Source organism: Rhinolophus sinicus, chromosome 3, assembly GCF_057876585.1.
Source record: "Rhinolophus sinicus isolate RSI-liver-muscle chromosome 3, RSI-T2T, whole genome shotgun sequence".
Taxonomy (NCBI): Eukaryota; Metazoa; Chordata; class Mammalia; order Chiroptera; family Rhinolophidae; genus Rhinolophus; species Rhinolophus sinicus.
Genome location: NC_142503.1, coordinates 100,006,554 through 100,025,191, shown reverse-complemented (window position 1 = coordinate 100,025,191; position 18,638 = coordinate 100,006,554). Strand labels below are relative to the sequence as shown.

General features: G+C 36.7%; 1 protein-coding gene across 4 annotated transcripts in view; it reads left to right on the top strand.

Annotated features, from left to right (window-relative positions):
- The window catches only part of ZNF713 (zinc finger protein 713), a 45,620-nt gene extending 27,247 nt beyond the window's left edge, over nucleotides 1–18,373 (top strand). For 2 of the 4 annotated variants that reach the window (XM_074328520.2, XM_019719091.3), the window contains exons 2-4: nucleotides 1,852–2,030; nucleotides 3,077–3,169; nucleotides 15,146–18,373. In XM_074328520.2, coding sequence (XP_074184621.1) covers nucleotides 1,886–2,030; nucleotides 3,077–3,169; nucleotides 15,146–16,176 — 1,269 coding nt within the window. In that variant the 5' untranslated portion in view covers nucleotides 1,852–1,885 and the 3' untranslated portion in view covers nucleotides 16,177–18,373. The remainder of the gene's footprint in view (nucleotides 1–1,851; nucleotides 2,031–3,076; nucleotides 3,170–15,145) is intronic. The other 2 variants (XM_074328518.2, XM_074328519.2) reach the window with 1 other exon arrangement.
- The last annotated feature ends 265 nt before the right edge of the window (nucleotides 18,374–18,638 follow it).

Here is an 18,638-nt window from a genome sequence, read left to right as displayed (position 1 = left end):
AAAAGCAGTGTATAAAATATGTTATCTTTGAGGTAAAAAAAAAAAAAAAAGTGGGAGGAAATAAGAATCCATATTCGTATTTGCACAAAGAATAATTTTGGAAAATACACTAAAAACTAAGGAATAATCCCAATAATAAGTTATTGGGAATAGAACCTGGACAGAGAGGAAAGAAGCCTGGTAGAGATTTTTACTAAATCTTTTTAATATGTTTTTGTTTCTAAACCATATTAATATATTATCTGCCTAAAAACAGAATTCAAATATGGATATGAAAAAAAGAAGAAAAAAGGAAAAACAAGCAACAGGTAACCAAGTGCAAGCAAGATCATCAGTAGAAGGTATAGAAGGAAGCAGTAACTGTAGGCACAGTACTGATTAAAGCAGTCAAAAAGAACTACATATATGGATATTAAAGAATGTAAACTATAATTCATAATTTTCCTCATCCTGGTGCTTCACTTAAGAAGCATGGGAAAAGTTGAATGGAAATTAGAAATAAAAATCATCCCAAGGGAAGATATTACGAAAGCAGAAAAGACGTCTTTGTGGTATGATGGAAAGAGCATAGGCTTTAGAACAGGGGTGTCCAAACTTTTTTCAACGTTTTTTACCAAGGGCCATATGCGGTAAAATACACAAACAGCCGGGCCACTCACTCGAGGTGTAGTACGTATTGCCTCACCTGGTTTATTTAAGTAAACTAAATATATTTTTGGGCCAATTAAAAATGGATTGCAGGATGCAGTTGGCCCGTGGGCTGCAGTTTGGACACCCCTGCTTTAGAATAAGATCTAAGATGAAATTCTGTTCCTGCTAATTACTAGCTGTATGTCCTTGGATAAGTTATTTAATTTCTTCTAGCCTCAGTGACTCATCTCTAAATTGCCTTCATCACTGAATTATATTTTAGAAAGGTGTGTTACCAAAGCATGCAAATTAATTTAAAGAAAATGCCAGTACTATACTTAAATATTGAATCTTAACTTATGGGAAAGAACACTTATTTGGAATACCACACTCTACTCATTCTGAAGAATTGAGGAGTTATTGTACCCATGAAATGGGTTGTATTGGGGAGGGGTTGTTGGGTAATAAAGGAGCAGGGGGAGGGGGATGTGTGTGTATGTATGTACACATACATACACACAGGGTGCCAAAAAAATATATACACATTTTAAGAAAGGAAAAAACTATTGAAATTGTAATACTTAATATATACCAATAACAAAAGATGAATACAAGTCACATTTGACTTCTGCAATTATAAGAGGTGCTCAAAGTGATTACCATTAGTGCAATTTTAATACGGTTTTAACACAATGGCTGCTTCGATGTCCTCAATCATTTTGACTTTGGGGAAGAGACAAAAGTTGCTCTTCACTTGTGCCAGACCCAGTGAATAAGGTGGATGAGGACACACCGTAATGTTTTTATTTGATAGAAATTGCCATATACCAGAAGCGATGTGTGACACAGAGCCTTTCCGTTGTGATCAAAATATATGGTGAATTCTGCTGCCGAGTGCCATCCAATGGAAAGGCAGGGATCTTCAATATGGGAAGCAGCATGACACATAACAGTGTGTGACAAGTTTCAACTTCTTTGGTGCAGTTGGGTGTGAGCTATGGTTGAGAGACGTGTTTTCAAGTGTGCCGTAAATTCTAAAAAACTTAAAAGCATTATTTCATGTTTTATATATATATATCTTGAAAGATGATAGAAAGACAGACACTAATTATTGTTTCAAAAATCTTGAGCTGGATTACTGAGAGCCCTGAAGACTCTCAGCACAATGGCTTAGACCTCCTAACCTTTGTCTACTGCTATGTTTTTGCCCTGTCCCCTAAGGCCCCAGGAAGAAATGGTTCCTGGCTGAGCAGGGATGTACTTGATGTTTCAGGAATCACTGACATTCCAGGATGTGGCTGTGAACTTCACCAGAGAGGAGTGGGACCAGCTCTACCCTGCTCAAAAGAACCTCTACCGAGATGTGATGCTGGAAAACTACAGAAATCTGGTCACACTGGGTGAGGATGGTGTCCCTGTAAGACTAGAAACCATTCTAATGGGCTTACAGTCATCCCCCCTTATCTGCAAGGATATGGGCCAACACCCCAGGGGATGCCTAAAACCACAGAGAGTACTGAACCCTACATGTACTGTGTTTTTTCCTGTTCCTATGCACCTATTATAAAGTTTAATGCCCTTTTCCCTCTTAACTAGGCATTTATCGTACAGTGTAGCCGTAACTTGCAGTTTGAGGTGCAACAGCAAAACTAGCAAGAACTTTTTTCCTTCACAATTTCATGATTGATGTGTTCTTAACCATAGATCTAAGCAACCTCAGCATATAATTTTTTTCTTTCCTTATCAAGTTGAGAACTTTCACCTTTTCACTTAAAGAAGCACTTTATGGCTTCTATTTGGCATACCTGAATTGCCAGCATCACTACTCTTACACTTTGAGGCCATTATTAAGTAAAACAAGGGTTAGTTAACCACAAGCACTGTGGTACCGTTGTTACGGTAGATACCATCTAATAACCGGATGGCTACTGGGTGACTAAGGGGTGCACATTATTTACAGTTGATATGCTGGACGCAGGGATGATTCATGTCCCCAGCAGGACAGAGCCGGATGGCACAAGATTTCATCACAGTACTCAGAACAGCTCACAGTTTAAAACTTATGAATTGTTTATTTCTGGAATTTTCCAGTTAATATTTTTGGACCGTGGTTGACCACAGGTAACTAAAACCACTGTAGGTGAAACCGTAGACAAGGGGTGACTATTTTCTCAAGTAGTGAAAACTTCCAATGCCTTTGTGAATATAGTTCAGGCCAGGAAAAAAGAATGATAATCAGTTTCATAGACAGAGACCTTTGTTTTCTGCTTTTTCTCCTCAGGTAAAGTCTTTGTTGAGTTTGAGACGGGTAGCTTTATTCTTCTCCCTCTGAAGCCTCCCCTTTCCAAATCAGAGGCCCTTAAAGACTCAAAAAGTTGGAAATGAGTTCTGAAAGAAGTTTTCGTTCTCAGTATAAATTTCTGAAATACATTTTTCCTATGAATAGGGCATCAACTTTATAAGCCAGAGGTGATCACTCAATTGGAGCAAGAAGAGCAGTGGATGATGGAAAGAGATAGCCCACTGGATATTCATCCAGGTGAGAAGCAAGTCTTTTAGCATTTGCTACTGAGTGAAGGGAAATAGTCACTTTTGAAATACTCACCTGATTGTGCTCCAAATATTTCCCTCTGGGATTTAAAGAATACTGAGGACTTTTTAAAAATTTAGTTCATATTTGACTTTTTTCCAAAGTGGAAGTGGCTCTCATTTTTTTCTGATTAAACATATTATATATACTTATTTAAAAATTTACATAATACAAGTTATTTTGAAGTATTAATTTGTTTTTTTGTTTTTTTTAAATTAAAGTTTATTGGGGTGACAATTGTTAGTAATGTTACATAGTGAAGTATTAATTTGAATGTCCATAAATACCTTGATGTTGCAAATCTCCACATAGCATTTTCCTTCCTTTTTTTTTTATTCATACATTCTCAGTATTCTTTAAATATTTCTTTTCAATATCAAATATCCTCTGCCATTTTTACCTACTTTTCATTTTTCTTTTTCCTTTTATTATCAAACTCTTTAAACTTGGCTGAAATCCACAGTGCTGATTGATTGTCTCTCACTCACTTTTGTAATATGACCTATCCTGCTGACGTTACTAAAATTTTCTTGGAGATTAGCACTAACCTCCTTCCAGTCACATCTAGTGGCTAAAAAAAAAAACACTGCTGTGTCTCCTATGATCTTGTATTTGACTGTGTTGACTTTACTCTTTTGAAATTTTCTTCTACCCTGGCTTGTGATGCATTCTCTTCTTGCTTTTTCCAGCCTTTTCTATATCTTTTTCTTTTTTTAATTTATTTTTTAAATTTATTGGGGTGACAATTGTTAGTAAAATTGCATAGATTTCAGGTGTACAATTCTGTATTACATCATCTATAAATCCCATTGTGTGTTCACCACCCAGAGTCAGTTCTCCTTCCATCACCATATATTTGATCCCCCTTACCCTCATCTCCCACCCCCAACCCCTTACCCCCCTTACCCTCTGGTAACCACTAAAATAGTCTGTGTCTATGAGTTTCTGTTTCTCATTTGTTTGTCTTGTTCTTTTGTTGTTTTTGGTTTATATACCACATATCAGTGAAATCACATGGTTCTCTGCTTTTTCTGTCTCACTTATTTCGCTCAGCATTACACTTACCTGCTCCTTTTACTACCTTCTCTCCCTCCTTTAGAAGACACATTCTTCTAAAGGTGTGTCTTCTTATGGACTTTGTGTTTCATTCTATAGTACAATGCTTTTAAGTCATTTTCCCATTTCTACATTTCTAGTCTATAAGTATTTTGCCTACATTCTTTTTCCAGATTTTAGATTATATTTTGGTTTTTGAATGTCATGTTTTTATTTTAATTAAGTACTGTGTTTCAAAATCTGGATTTGTTGACTTTATACTCCTTTCTTTAAAACATCTCACTAAATATGAGCCTTCTTGACCAAAAAAAAAAAGCAAACAAATGAACAAAAAACCCTCCTTAGTTTGCTTCATTGGCATAGCTCCTACTTGGGTTATATGAGCAAATAGTTGACTGCTAATGTATACTATTTTCCACTCTTGTCCATTAAGCTAAGCTAACCTACCCCATCTCTATCTAGTTTTCTACTCTGATTCTTTGGTCTGGAACCTTGTTTCATCATTTGTACATGGTTTTGTGTCATTCAAACTTCAGCCTTTTCATTTTGACTTTGACTTGGCTGTGTCCTCCTTGCTTTTAGTGCTCTAGGTTATCTTGGACAGGAAACTTTGTTCCTATTTCAGCCTCATTGAATATGAATTTTGGCCTGACCAGTGCTGGCACTCAGTGAGTACAGGCTGGTAATTAAAACATTTTGTCAAGAACCTAGCACTTTCCCTAACAACAGTGGGTGACTTTATTTCTGTGAATCTCCATACCCTGGACCCTAGAAATAAAATGGACCCTGAAACCAAAGAAATAAAATGAAAAACTCCCTTCTCAGGTAAATTGCCAGGAAATTGCCATCTACCGCAGAAGGCAGAGTTATTCTTTCCCATGGTTTCATATGCTGCCATGTGTAGGATCCACACTGTCTCCCATTATGTCCCTACCCACAGACCCTCAACTAGAGAAAGTAATTGCTGACTTAAGAAAATTTCCAGACATCATTATGCATTTATATGTGGATACCCATGGCTCTTGGTTCATAGATCAACTTGAACAGGTGATTTTTTTCCATATCTTCCTTGTCAGAGACAAGCAGGCTAGCAATCTCCTCCAACGAGACTTTTGCATTTTTGCATTATCTTGTGAGACATAGTGGTTCCGCTTATGAGGATGTGGTAAAACATTTCCGTTGATGGAAGGACTGAAATAGAATGATCTGGCTTTTGTGACCTAATTCTGGTATGCTCTGTGGGGTTCTGCTTGCCTCATTATTATTGACATCTGCTGATGTCTGTTTATCTAGAAATCTCTTCCTAGCTAAGATGAGACCTAGAAAGCATCCAATGGATTTCTAGCAAAGAGGTTAGTAATTATATTTAACAAGATAAATTACAGGACAGTAATTAGAAGAACAATCAATTTGTACATTGAGTGAACAGCGATAAGGAAGTAGAACTAGTAAGTGTACAGTACCCTTTACAAGAAGCAGGAATGAGAAGGGGAGACAGTAAAGAGGATATTTGCTAGAATAAGAAAGTAGTACCTAAGAGGATTGTTCTACAACTAGATTGAAGACAACGAGCTGCCGCTGAGCTTCCAGAGAGGCAGCCGGCCGGATGGCTCAGTTGGTTAGAGTGTGACCTCTCAACAACACGGTTGCTGGTTCAATTCCTGCATGGGATGGTGGGCTGCACCCTCTGCAACTAAACATTGACACGGTGACTGGACTTGGAGCTGAGCTGCGCCCTCCACAACTAGATTGAAGGACAACGACTTGGAGCTCATGGACCCTGGAGAAACACACTATTCCCCAATATTCCCCAATAAAAAAATAAAAAATAGATTTAAAAAAGAGGATTATTCTAAATTTGGCCTTGACTGCCATATAAGGTTCATTCAGCATGACAAATGCTGACACTAAGACTTCCTAGCAATGAACCTTCCTATCACCGTGGGACCACACTATCCAACCAAAAGGTTGGTCATCAATGCATCCTTCAGATTGATTTATGACCAAAAGGGGAAACTGAGGATGGAAAGGGAGCCACAGGTTAAACCTGACAAGGTCAGGAGACTGAAAATAACCACATAAGATGGCGTGAACATAAAAAAAAAATTATAACTAAGGTGCGCCATGGCAGGAAGTCAACATCTTTAGCCTGAAGCTTCCTTCCTAAAGTCAATCTTCACCTTAAGTGGGCCTGTCTGTTGTCTTTTTGCACCTAAGATGACATCCTTAGAATGCCAGAATCCCCTTTTCTGGACCAGAGCAGGAAAGTACAGAATCCCTCGTTATTATTTCTGTCCCTTGATTAACATCTCTATGTGAACTATTAACTGTCCTGCACCCACCTATGTAAAAGAAGTACCTGCCCTTCCAATTTACTTTTATCCAATCCTGAAGATTTCCTTGCTTTGCTTTCTCCCACCCCCTTAATCTACCACCAATGGATTTCATGTAACCCTCCTCCTTTGATTCCATGTATAAAATAAGCTGCAAACCACCATTTTGCAGAGCATTTTCTCAATTTGTTAAGATTTTGCTTCCTGGCAATTGTCGTCAGTTTGGCTCAAATAAACTCGTACAAGCTTTAAAAAAAAAAAAAGATTGTTCTAAGCAGGAATGATTTTAGCATGCTTATAATGGCTGAAGGGAAGGATTCAGTAGAGAGGGTAAGTAAACTAGATACAGAAGATGGATCAAGGTTCTAGAAGAAACAGGATTTGAATTGGAGAGATTAGGGTGATTTTGTACATAAGTAAATTTGTTCATGGAAGATTTGAAGGAGTTCATGCATGGTGATTTTTGTTTCCTTGGTAAAAAAAGGAGACAAGGTCCTCCGTTGAATGTAAAGGAATTGGAAGGCCAAGTAGAGAATTTGAGAAGCACTTGCTATAGGTCAAAGGAAGATGACCAAAGAATAGTAAAGGGATTACTGAGCAGCTTTGAGGGCCAAAAGAGATTTTGCCCTATACATATGTGGTTTCTAATTTCCATGGGTATGCCATTTCTCCTGTTATATTCATCATTGGAAGAAGTTTGTAGAGCCTAGGTTGAGGGCTGTTCGACCAGTGGAACTAAAGGAGGAAAACTGTGAGAGTTAAATTCAAGAAGTAAAGTAAGGTCTAAAGAGGACTGAAAACCAAGACAACAAAAGAGTCAAGGAAATGGAGGTCTAGAGGAGGTCAGAAAGCCAGCAGGATGTGACTAAGGGCATGAGTCCACTCATTGGGCAGGAAAGTGTGACACTGAGTTTGAGGTTTTTTATATGGAGCAAAGTTCAGAGTATACCTGTTTAGCCAGGTAAGTAGATTGTTGAAGTACAATGAAGGTAAATGCACAAACAACTATCATTAGAAAATGAAATGGAAAAGAAGAGTCCCATTCAATAGCAGATAAAAAGATAAAACATCTAGAAATAAACTTTTGACAAGAAATGTGCAACACCTGCAGGAGGAAAACTTTAAGACACTTCTGACAGACACAAAAATAGACTTGACTAAATGGACATTCCAAGATGTCAGTTCTCTATTGTGCATGTAGGATTATCCCATAAAAAGTGCCTACAAGATTTTGGGAGGCTCTAGATAAGCTTATTCTAAAGTTCATATGAAAAAAAAACAAAAACAAAGTAATCAGGAAAACTCTAAAAGGAAGAACAATAAGGGGATTATCCCTATAGATAATATACAGTAAAATTTCACGAATTAAAACAAGTCAGAACAGAACAGAAAATCCAGAAATAGACCCAGATTAGTAAACAGGAGTTTAGTATATGATAAAGATATGATATGTTATATGACATATATGACATATATGACATGACGTGATAAATATAATTATTTCAAATTAGGAGGCAAAGGTAGCAATCTTCATAAATGGCGTTCAGACAACTGGTATTAAACATGTAGACCTTTTAATAAATAATGAGTAGCCACCTGGAAAGAGAGAAAATTGGATCCAGAGCTTACTTACCCCTTAAACCAAGATAGACTCCAAAGGTATCAGAGACTTTAAATGTAAAGCATGAAACCATAAGAGACCTGAGAGAAAACACAGGGGAAATCTTTTCTAACCTTAAAATGGAGAAGTCTTTTCTGACTATAATTCAAAATTTAGATGCCATAAAAAAAAAATTCATACATTAAATACGTACAAATCCCATATTCTGCCTGGTGTAGAATAATAAGCAAAATAAAAAGATAAATAGCAATAGGGGAAATACTTGCAACTTATACCAAAAGAGCTAATCTCCCATTAATATATGAAAAGCTCCTCTAAATCAATAAGAGGTCAACAGCCCAATAGAAAAATACACAAATATGAATGGTTCTTAGATAAATGAATTCAGATACCTTACCATATAAAAAATGTTTAGTCTCACTCATGATAAGAGAAACACAAACTGAAACTATACCAGGTTACATTTTCTCACCTATCAGATTAGCGAAAGTCCAAAAGTTTGATAATACACACTGTTGATGAGTCCATAGGGAAGAAAGCACTTTCATACAGTGCTGGTATAAGATGAACCACCAGTCAGCAAAAGGATGTCCTAATCAAGGGGCTCCCTGACCAGATACCGTTTTTGGTATTGTAGACCCTTTGAATGAACAAAATGTAGTCTAGAGTCACGTTTTTTAAATAAAGTTTTATGGAAACAGGCCACACTCTCTTACATATTGTTTATGGCTGCTTTCACACTATAACAGGTATGGCCCACAAAACCTGAAATATGTATTATGACTCTACAGAAAAAGCTTGTCAACCTCTACTAAAGTCATTATTTATGACTAACACTCTCATTAAGAAATGTGTATTTATTATAACCCATAAGATAAGCTGTAAAATTGAGACAGTTTTGCCAAATAACATTTGTCCTTATTGCTATGTCTGATGAACTCTATTTTCTATTCTCTTTTAGTCTATTCTGTTACATTTTTTAATTCATTTATTTCTACTAAATTAATATCATAACCCACTATAAATCATGAAACATTTTTTAAGTTAACAAAACAGAACTAGAAATATCATAACACTTGCAAATAGAAAGGATAAATTTTTAAAAATTTGTTTGCCTCCTTCCCTTTCTCCTTAATTCTTTCATTCTCTTACTCCTTCTTTCCTCTGTCTCACACTTCCTCTGTTTTCTTCCTTCCTACTTCCTGAGTAATTCAGTTCAGAAGGCATTAGGTGGGGCTGAGCAGGTAAGTATCTACTTGATGAGGTGTGCAGTAAGTAGTGCAGAAGGCCCGGCAAGACGTTGTCCAAGTTGCCCAGTGGCATCACAATATGCTGACACTGACCAACAGCCTGTCTAGATGAGGTATCCCTTCTTCGGTACAAAAGAGGTCCTAAGTGCCCTAGAAATCTAATCTTATTAAAGACCCATAACTCCTAGAGTTGATCCAGGGAAGAAAATGGAGTCAGTGGGGACGAATACCAACCATGAGAGACTACGGTACTTTGTGCAAAACCCGTTTTTCTTTATGAAGAACCCTTAGGACCCCTGTACGAATGATAGAATCCTGATGCTATATGAGCTATATAAGCTACAGTGCCTTAGTCTGTAGCTATGACACAGATATTACACTCATTTAACTTATGATTGAGCACAAGGTAGATTGCATGTCATTCTTGCAGTGTATTCAGAAGCTCTTCTGCTTCCATATCTGAAAACACTTTCTTCCCAAGTATCAATTTTGTCTGTAATCTCAGACAATGGGGTGTGTGCGGTGTTGGTGTGAAATCTGATAGGGGTATAGGCACAGGTACAAAGTGGGGCTTGGGGGTTTCAGTGAATGATTGGGTTTCTCAACAGGTAAGGCCCAACCAGGAAGGAAGTAGATAGTGGGTAATGAGTGCACAGCATCTTTACATGTACCCATGTACATGGCATGATTAGGGTACTCACCCTCATCAGTGTCTACCCTCCTCTGAAAGGCACTTGCAGTCATGTCTTACTAACATGGGGACTGAGGTTAGGTGAGAAGCTGGGGCAAAAATGACTAAAGTTCTTCAAAACTGCTTTGAAGACCAAAAAAATCATTGTCTCAATCTGGAGTCTAGATACTGTCCCCTGGCAGCCAACTGGAAGATAGATAGGCAACCCTGTCATTGAAGATCTGACGTGCCTTGAGGGTATCCACAGTGGGGGAGCAGTACCTGTACAGTCTGTGCACAGTCACAGACTGTAGCAAGTAGGTGGCAAGTCTGTCAACCAGCAGCAAGTTTTCCCTTTTCCCTCATTCAGACAAGCCATGAAGAGAAGGAAATCAACAAAAGTGGCCGTAGTCATGTTGATCAGGCTGCCATGTTTACAAGGAAACAAAAGTTCTGGAAGTTAGGCCTTAGGGAATGATTGCCTTGAACTCTGTTCCTAGGCAGTAGGAGCCTAGAGCACCATACTTATCTGTGCTTCCAGGAGCTAGGCCTGCAGCTATGGATTTGGATGCTAAGAGAATGTGGAAGACAGTTTTCAGAGCTCCAGCCAATCATTTCAAACATTTTAGAGTCAAGTCCCTGAGCAGACAAAAGCTTTTGAGCTGAAAATAAAGTGGTCCAGTTGATAATTCAGTTGAAATGATAAGTTGGTTCAAAATAAATCTTCTAAATCTCTTTTTTCCACGTATAATTTTAGACCAAAGTAAGTTCTGTTTATGTATCTTCTTGTACATCTTTGAGCATATTGATCTGTTTTTCGCAATTTTATGACTTACACTTTTTTCTTTTTAAAATTTACATTTATGTTCCGCCAACAAACTATTCTGCTGTGCTGTTTGTGATAACAGTAAGTTCAATGTGACCTAAATGTGGACTGATTAAAAATACTTTGGTACACTACATCCATAAATTAGATAATTTCAAGTGCCTTAAAATTATATGGAAATTATTGAAATGGAAATGTGTTCATAATATGCAGTGAGTAAAAAAAGCAAACTACAAAACATTATTATGGTATAGTTCCATATAATTTCCCCAGAACAGTTCCTGGCATAACTATTAATGGTACTCCTACGGTCAAATGTCCTCTTTAGGACAATAATCAAGTGCACCACTCCTATAGTTTTGATAAACCTTAGAGGCATACCTCAGAGATATTGCTGGTTCAGTTCCAGACCACCACTACAGAGTGAGTCACAATAAATTTTGTATGTCCCAATGCATATAAAAGTTATGTTTACATTATACTGTAGTCTATTAAGTGTGCGATAGCATTATGTCTAAAAAACATAAGTACTAAATTAAAAAATACTTTATTGCTTAAAAATGTTAACCATCATCTGGGAGTCCAGTGAGTCATAATCTTTTTGCTGGTGCAGGGTCTTACCTCCATACTGATGGCTGCTGACTGATCAGGGTGGTGGTTACTGAGGGTTGGGGCAGCTGTGGCAATTTCTTAAAGTAAGAAATGAAGCTTGCTGCATCAATTGACTCTTCCTTTCATGAATGATTTCTCTGTAGCATGCAATGCTCTTTGATAACATTTTACCCACCGTAGAGCTTTTTTCAAAATTTGAGTCAACCCTCTCAAACCCTGTTGCTGCTTTATCAACTAGGTTTATGTAATAGTCAAAATCCTTTGTTGTCATTTCAACAATCTTCACAGCATCTTTACCAGGAGTAGATTCTATCTCAAGAAACTAGTTAATTTGTTATCCATAAGAAGCAACTTCTCATCTGTTAGTTTTATCTCGAGATTGCAGCAGTTCAGTCACATCTTCAGGTTCCACTTCTAATTCTAGTTCTCTTGCTATTTTCACCACATCTGTAGTTACTCCCTCCCCCCAATGAAGTCCTGAACCCCTCAAAGTCATCCATGAGGGTTGGAATCAACTTCGTCCAAACTCCTGTTAATGTTGATATGCTGACTTCTTCCCATGAGTCACAAGTGTTTGTAATAGCATCTAGAATTGTGAATCGTTTTCAGAAGGCTTTCAAATTACTTTACACAGATCCATCAGAGGAATCACCATCTGTGGCAGCAATAGCCCTATGAGGTGTACTTCTTAAATAAGACTTGAAATTTGAAATTAGTCCTTGGTCCATGGGCTGCAGAATGGATGTTGTGTTAGCAGGCATGAAAACATTAATCTTGCTGTACATCTCCATCAGAGTTTTTGGGTGACTAGGTGCATTGTCAATGAGCAGTAATATTTTGAAAAGAATCTTTTTCTGAGCAGTAGGTCTCAATAGTGGGCTTAAAATATTCAGTAAACCATGTTGTAAACAGATGTGCTGCAATCCAGACTTCATTTTTCCATTTATATAGCATAGGCAGAGTAGATTTCACATAATTCTTAAGGGCCCTAGGATTTTTGAAATGGTAAGTGAGCACTGGCTTCAACTTAAAGTCACTAGTTGCATAAGCCCATAAAAAGAGGGCCTGTCCTTTGAAGCTTTGAAGCTGGGTATTAACTTCTCTCTAGCTATGAAAGCCCTAAATGGCATCTTCTTCCAATATAAGGCTGTTTCATCTACACTGCAAATCTGTTGTTTACTCTAGCCACCTTCATGCACTGTCTTAACTAGACCTTGTGGATAACTTGCTGCAGCTCTTCCATCAGCACTTGCTGCTTCACCTTGCACTTGTATGTTATGGGGATGGCTTCTTTCCTTAAGCCTCATGAACCAACCTCTGCTAGCTTCAAACTTTTCTTCTGCAGCTTCCTCACTTCTCACGGCCTTCATAGAATCAAAGAGAGTTAGGGCCTTGCTCTGGATTAGTCTTCCACTTAAGAGAATGTTGTGGCTGGTTTGATCTTCTATCCAGACTACTAAAATTTCTTATTATTCATGTGTTCACTGGAGTAGCATTTTTCATTCCTTCAAGAACTTTTCCTTTGCATTCACAACTTAGCTAACTGTTTGGCACAAGAGGCCTAGCTTTCAGCCTATCTCAGCTTTCAACATACCTTCTTCACTAAGCTTAATAATTTCTAGCTTGTGATTCAAAGATGGAGATGTACAACTCTTCCTTTCACCTGAACACTTAAATTGTTAATTGGCTTAATTTCAATATTGTTTCTCAGGGAATAGGACGCCCCAAGGAGAAGGAGAGAGATAAAGGGAGGGCCAGTCAGAGCAGTCAGAACACACACATTTAACAGATTAATTTCACTCTTACGTGAGTGCAGTTCATGGCACCCCAAAAGAATTACAATCTTAACATCAAAGATCACTGATTACAGATCACCATAACAAACATAATGGAAAAGTTTGAAATATTGTGAGAATTACTAAAATATGACACAAATGCAAAGTGAGTAAATAGTGTCAATAGACATGGCTGATGTAAAGTTGCCACAAACCTTCAGTTTGTAAAAGCACAATAAAGTGGAACAAAGTGCAATAAAATGGAGCACAATAAAATGAGGTATGCTAGTACATTCCCTGTGGCTAGAAGACCAAGACTAGTGTGTGAATCTAAAAAGCTAAAGCAGCCCAAGGCCCAAGAACAGCTGACTAATGAAATAACTTTGGTCATGAGCTAGGAGAAGCGGTTGAGTTAAGAGCAGTGTACAAGTTTTTTTGGGAGAAGGTATCATGAGTGTTTTCATGAGTCAGCCAGCATGATCTTGGATCTTGTTCAGTAGGATTTATGTCCTGGGCTGGTCCTAAGGGACTACCCAAAATAGAGATGCTTTATCTAGATTGTGGAAATTACAAGAGAGAAGGGTCCAGCAAATGCCTGCCAAGAGTCATAAAAGTTCCCCAAAGTGAGTCTATTTAACCCTTTGCTAAGCTGAGAATATGAAACCACCAGCCATACAAAAATTGCCCTATCTCTTATTTTTTCCCCCTCCATACAGCTCCTCCCCTTTAACCCTTGTTAGAATGGAACTAAACAACAGTAGTGAGTGATGGAAGAGGTGAGCAGGGAAATAGTTAAGTGGAAAGAGAAGAGAATAGAGTTGGAGAAAAGACTAGAATGGAGAGAGTAGAGTCAGGGGAGGGGTCTACAAGAAGAAAGTAGAGTGAGGGAAGACGCAGGCAGGGACAGAGAAGAAGGTATATGACTCTGTAACGGACCCAGGGGAGGGGAGTTTTAGGGTTTTGACTATTACATAGTATGACTTAACATTTTAATTACTGAATAGAGACTTTATGACTTAATGTAACAGTAGGAGTATCTGTTATATAAGAATTAGAGGAAAAGTCATGTGACTTGCCCAAATCTTCATCTAGAAGCAGAGGAAGAATGCCCCATTAAATAAAGTTTAAAGTAGTAGGAGACTGAAATGAAATTTTGTTTTTATAACAGTCCATGAGTCATGCTTGTTCTAAATATGGTTTACATTTATATTTGTGTGAGCATAGGAAAAGCCTGGCAAGATAGGTCCCAAACTATTAACAATGATTACTTTTAAGGGGTAGAATTCTTATTTTTTTCCACATTATTTGAATGTGTTACTATAAACAGGTGTTATTTTTATTATTTTAAACAAAAGATTAAAAATAGGAAGAAATACTTTTTAAATAAACAAGTAGCTGTCATTACTATAGAATAGTCTACAGATGAGACCTGTCTTCGATAAATACCGGCTTTCCTCTAGTATCTCCCACCTCTGAACACAGATCATTCTCTGATATTTTTTATTCTCCTGTCCATTTCCTTTTTTTTTTCCTTTTTAACCATGGATACTCCTGGATTATCTCTTTATGATTACCACAAGTTTTAAAATTTCCCCTAGTCTACTGCTTCTTGTCATCTTTTTTATAGTCTTTCCACTTGTTACATGGCCACATTATTTTAAAACTCTTCAATGCCTTGCTCCCATTACTGTCAATTTCATTTGGTAATTTATTATGCAACAATGTCTTTTTCAAAACATAGAGGATACTGCAAAGTATTTGTGTGTTGTGAATTACTTTTAGATGGGGAAAATAGACCTGAAATAAAAAAATCAACTCCAAAACAGAATATTTCTGATGACAATCAAACCCATGACATGATAATGGAGAGACTAACAGGAGACAGTTTCTGGTACTCCATCCTAGGAGGACTCTGGGATTTTGATTACCAGTTAGAGTTTAACCAAGAAAACCAGCAGAGACATTTAGAACAAGTATCTTTCACCCAAAAGAAGATCACACAGGAGAGAAGCCTTGAATGTAATAGATTTGGGGAAAACTATAAAATGAACTCAAACATTATTATGAATGAGAGAATTTCTTCAATTAAAATACCCCTTAATTCAGACACATGTGGAAATAGCATCAAACATAATTCAGGATTGATTGACTATCAGGGAAACTATATAAGAGAAAATACTTATGAATATAATGAGTGTGGAAAAATCTTCAGTCAACATATTCTTCTTACTAATCATGTTCATATGGAAGAGAAACCCAGTGAATGTAGGACAACCTTCAGCCACAACTCATCTTTTACTCAACCTCAAATAGTCCTTACAGGAGAGAAGCCCTATAAGTGTGATGAATGTGGGAAAAGATTCAGCCAGAGGATACATCTTATTCAACATCAGAGAATTCATACAGGAGAAAAACCTTTTATATGCAATGAATGTGGGAAAGCCTTTCGCCAACATTCATCCTTTACTCAACATCTAAGAATTCATACTGGAGAAAAGCCCTATAAATGTAATCAATGTGGTAAAGCTTTTAGCCGTATCACATCCCTTACTGAACATCATAGACTTCATACTGGAGAGAAACCTTATGAATGCAGTTTTTGTGGGAAAGCCTTTAGCCAGAGGACACATCTTAATCAGCATGAGAGGACTCATACAGGAGAGAAACCCTATAAATGTAACGAATGTGAGAAAGCCTTCAGCCAGAGTGCACACCTTAATCAACATAGGAAGATCCATACTCGGGAGAAATTATGTGAATACAATAAATGTGAGAACGCCTTAAGTCACAGTCCTTCACTTAGTAGCACCTAACTCATGGGGTGGGGAATCATGTGAATATATAAAGGTAGGAAATTTTTTGTCAGACCTTTTCATCCAATTCAATATCAAATTATTCATAGTGGAGAGAAAGCATCTAAATAAACATTTAATGCATAGAAAACAAATTTAGACCTTGAACTCGTAGCTTATTATCTTCCCAGGAGAGGTTATAAATAGTGAAAATAATTCATGTCATGTTTCAAATCTGATGTAAAATGTTTTTTAATGACCAGAAATTCTGTAGGCAATAACTTGTAATTATTCACCTGTAAGTTTTATGGTATAAAAATGTTTAATTACATAAACATTGATTAATCAAGACAATGATGTAGTGTAGACAGTCACATAAACTTGAAATGAACAGAAAAGAAACATTTCTCAAACTTTAGTCATTTGTATGTTTCATTTGCAGATTTTACCATATTCAGTGTTTACTTAATATTTTTCTTTAAAGGAACTTAATTTTTAGCCTTATCCTAGGAAATATTATTTATGGAAATTGACTGTTATATGTTAATTATGTTTGTTCTAATTTCCATCAAAATAAATATATACCTGAAATTTAAAATATCCATTGATGTATCACCTAAATCTCTGTGCCATTATTTGAGAAACAATGTGATAGGATATGTCAACATTCTTCTGGGGTTTTTTCGTTGTTCTTTGTTTTTTCCAATCCTTCAATTATTCTCCTCAAATGAGTCCTAGGATCTCTTTAAGAAAAGTCTTGGAGGAGACTGAGGATCATGTTGATGAACTTTGAAAAGTGATTCATAGAAGTGTACTTTTCTATCGTATTGTTCTTATTTTAAATCTCCCTATAGTAAACATAGACTCTTGAATTAAAAATGTTGTTTCTGCTATATTTGAATAGAGAGGTTTGAATAGAGAGAAGGTTTTTTGTTTTGTTTTGTTTTAATTAAAGTTTATTGCTGAACACACAATTTTTTTTTTCTATTTTTTTTTTTTTTTTAGTAATGACCAGATGCTAAGAATCTCTATGCCTCCTAGCACCACTGGGGAAGACAAGAAGTAGGGGTCCATGGTGTGGTATGGTGCCATGTTGAGGCTAAGAATCAGGGAACAGCCTTAATGTCTTTATATATAAACAACTAAGGAAGTATTACCAATTAGCTTATAATTCATTTTATTTATTGAGAGATATTTATGTAACACCTTTTTCTCAAAAGAATTTAGGTGATTCAATTTGATTTTTCTAATTACTGCCTTTTTTTTTTTACAAAAAATTACATTTTGATGTTACAAAGCATTATAAATATAAACCGCCATAACCCGTAAGTAGCTGTAACTATGAGGCTGCTTCAGTTTCTTGCCTTTTCATTTTTCTCTTGGTCTTCTCAGGCATGGCTAAAGAAGCTATAAGACTAAGGTAGGGTTGCAGTCCCCTTGTTTTCTCATCTTTTTTTCTAACATCTCTCCCAGCTCAAGATTTCCCAAATGTTTTTCCTTATGAAGGACTAGATTTTATAGCCCTTGAGCCAAAACTGAAATGATTTCAAGACTTTTAAAAATTAAAACACAAATCACCAAGAAATAATAAAGTAAACTCAGTTTATCACAGAAGTTAAACTTTTCAAAGGACATTTATATTCCATACATCAGTGGATATGAAATGTTTAATAAAATCCTGAGTTACTCTAGTCAGGGAGGATTTCTAACAGTATCTTTTGCTCAAATGTTTGTGTAGTGGAGGTCCATTTTCAGGGCAGATCAGTTCTGGAAGTATCTCTTCACCAAAAGGAACTATGTTTAACATTCATTTACCATAAGGAGACAGAGAATGTAGGGTACTCAGATTTCAGGAAGAGAGTGAGCCAAGGTGAAGTCTGACAGCAAAGGTATGTATTAAAGAAGTAATGATTAGTTTCAACTGGTAAAGGCTTTGATCAAAGTTTAGTTTTGCAACCAGACAAAAGAGCTTAATGCAAACAGTGTATCTCAGGACAGGTTGAAAACAAGAACAATATGGAATTTTCAGAAGAGGATCAACAGAATTTGGACAACCCAGAAAAGAAGTGTCTGGACTAAACCAAACCACAGTTGGCCAAGGATTTTCACCAATTCTTCGTGAATTAGAACCCTATTATATATGATTATATAATATCGTATATCATAAATGATTATGCTTATGTTAATTGTACAGTAAACTATGTCATTCTGGTGTGAATTCATTCTCATGTCTTTTGTTCTCTTCAAAATATTCCAAGTTAAGGAGTGAACCCTAAATATATATTAATTACATCAAAATACTGGTGCTTGGAGTAGGGGAGACAGAGGAGTAGTACTCATTCAAAACCTGTTTGTTATGACATTTCTGTCTAGGAGGGCAAGACATGACCCTTTCACATATATTAGTTCATTTGGTCCATCCAACCAGGTGTTATTGCCCTTATTTTATGAAAAGAGATACTTAAGAGATACATAATAAATGA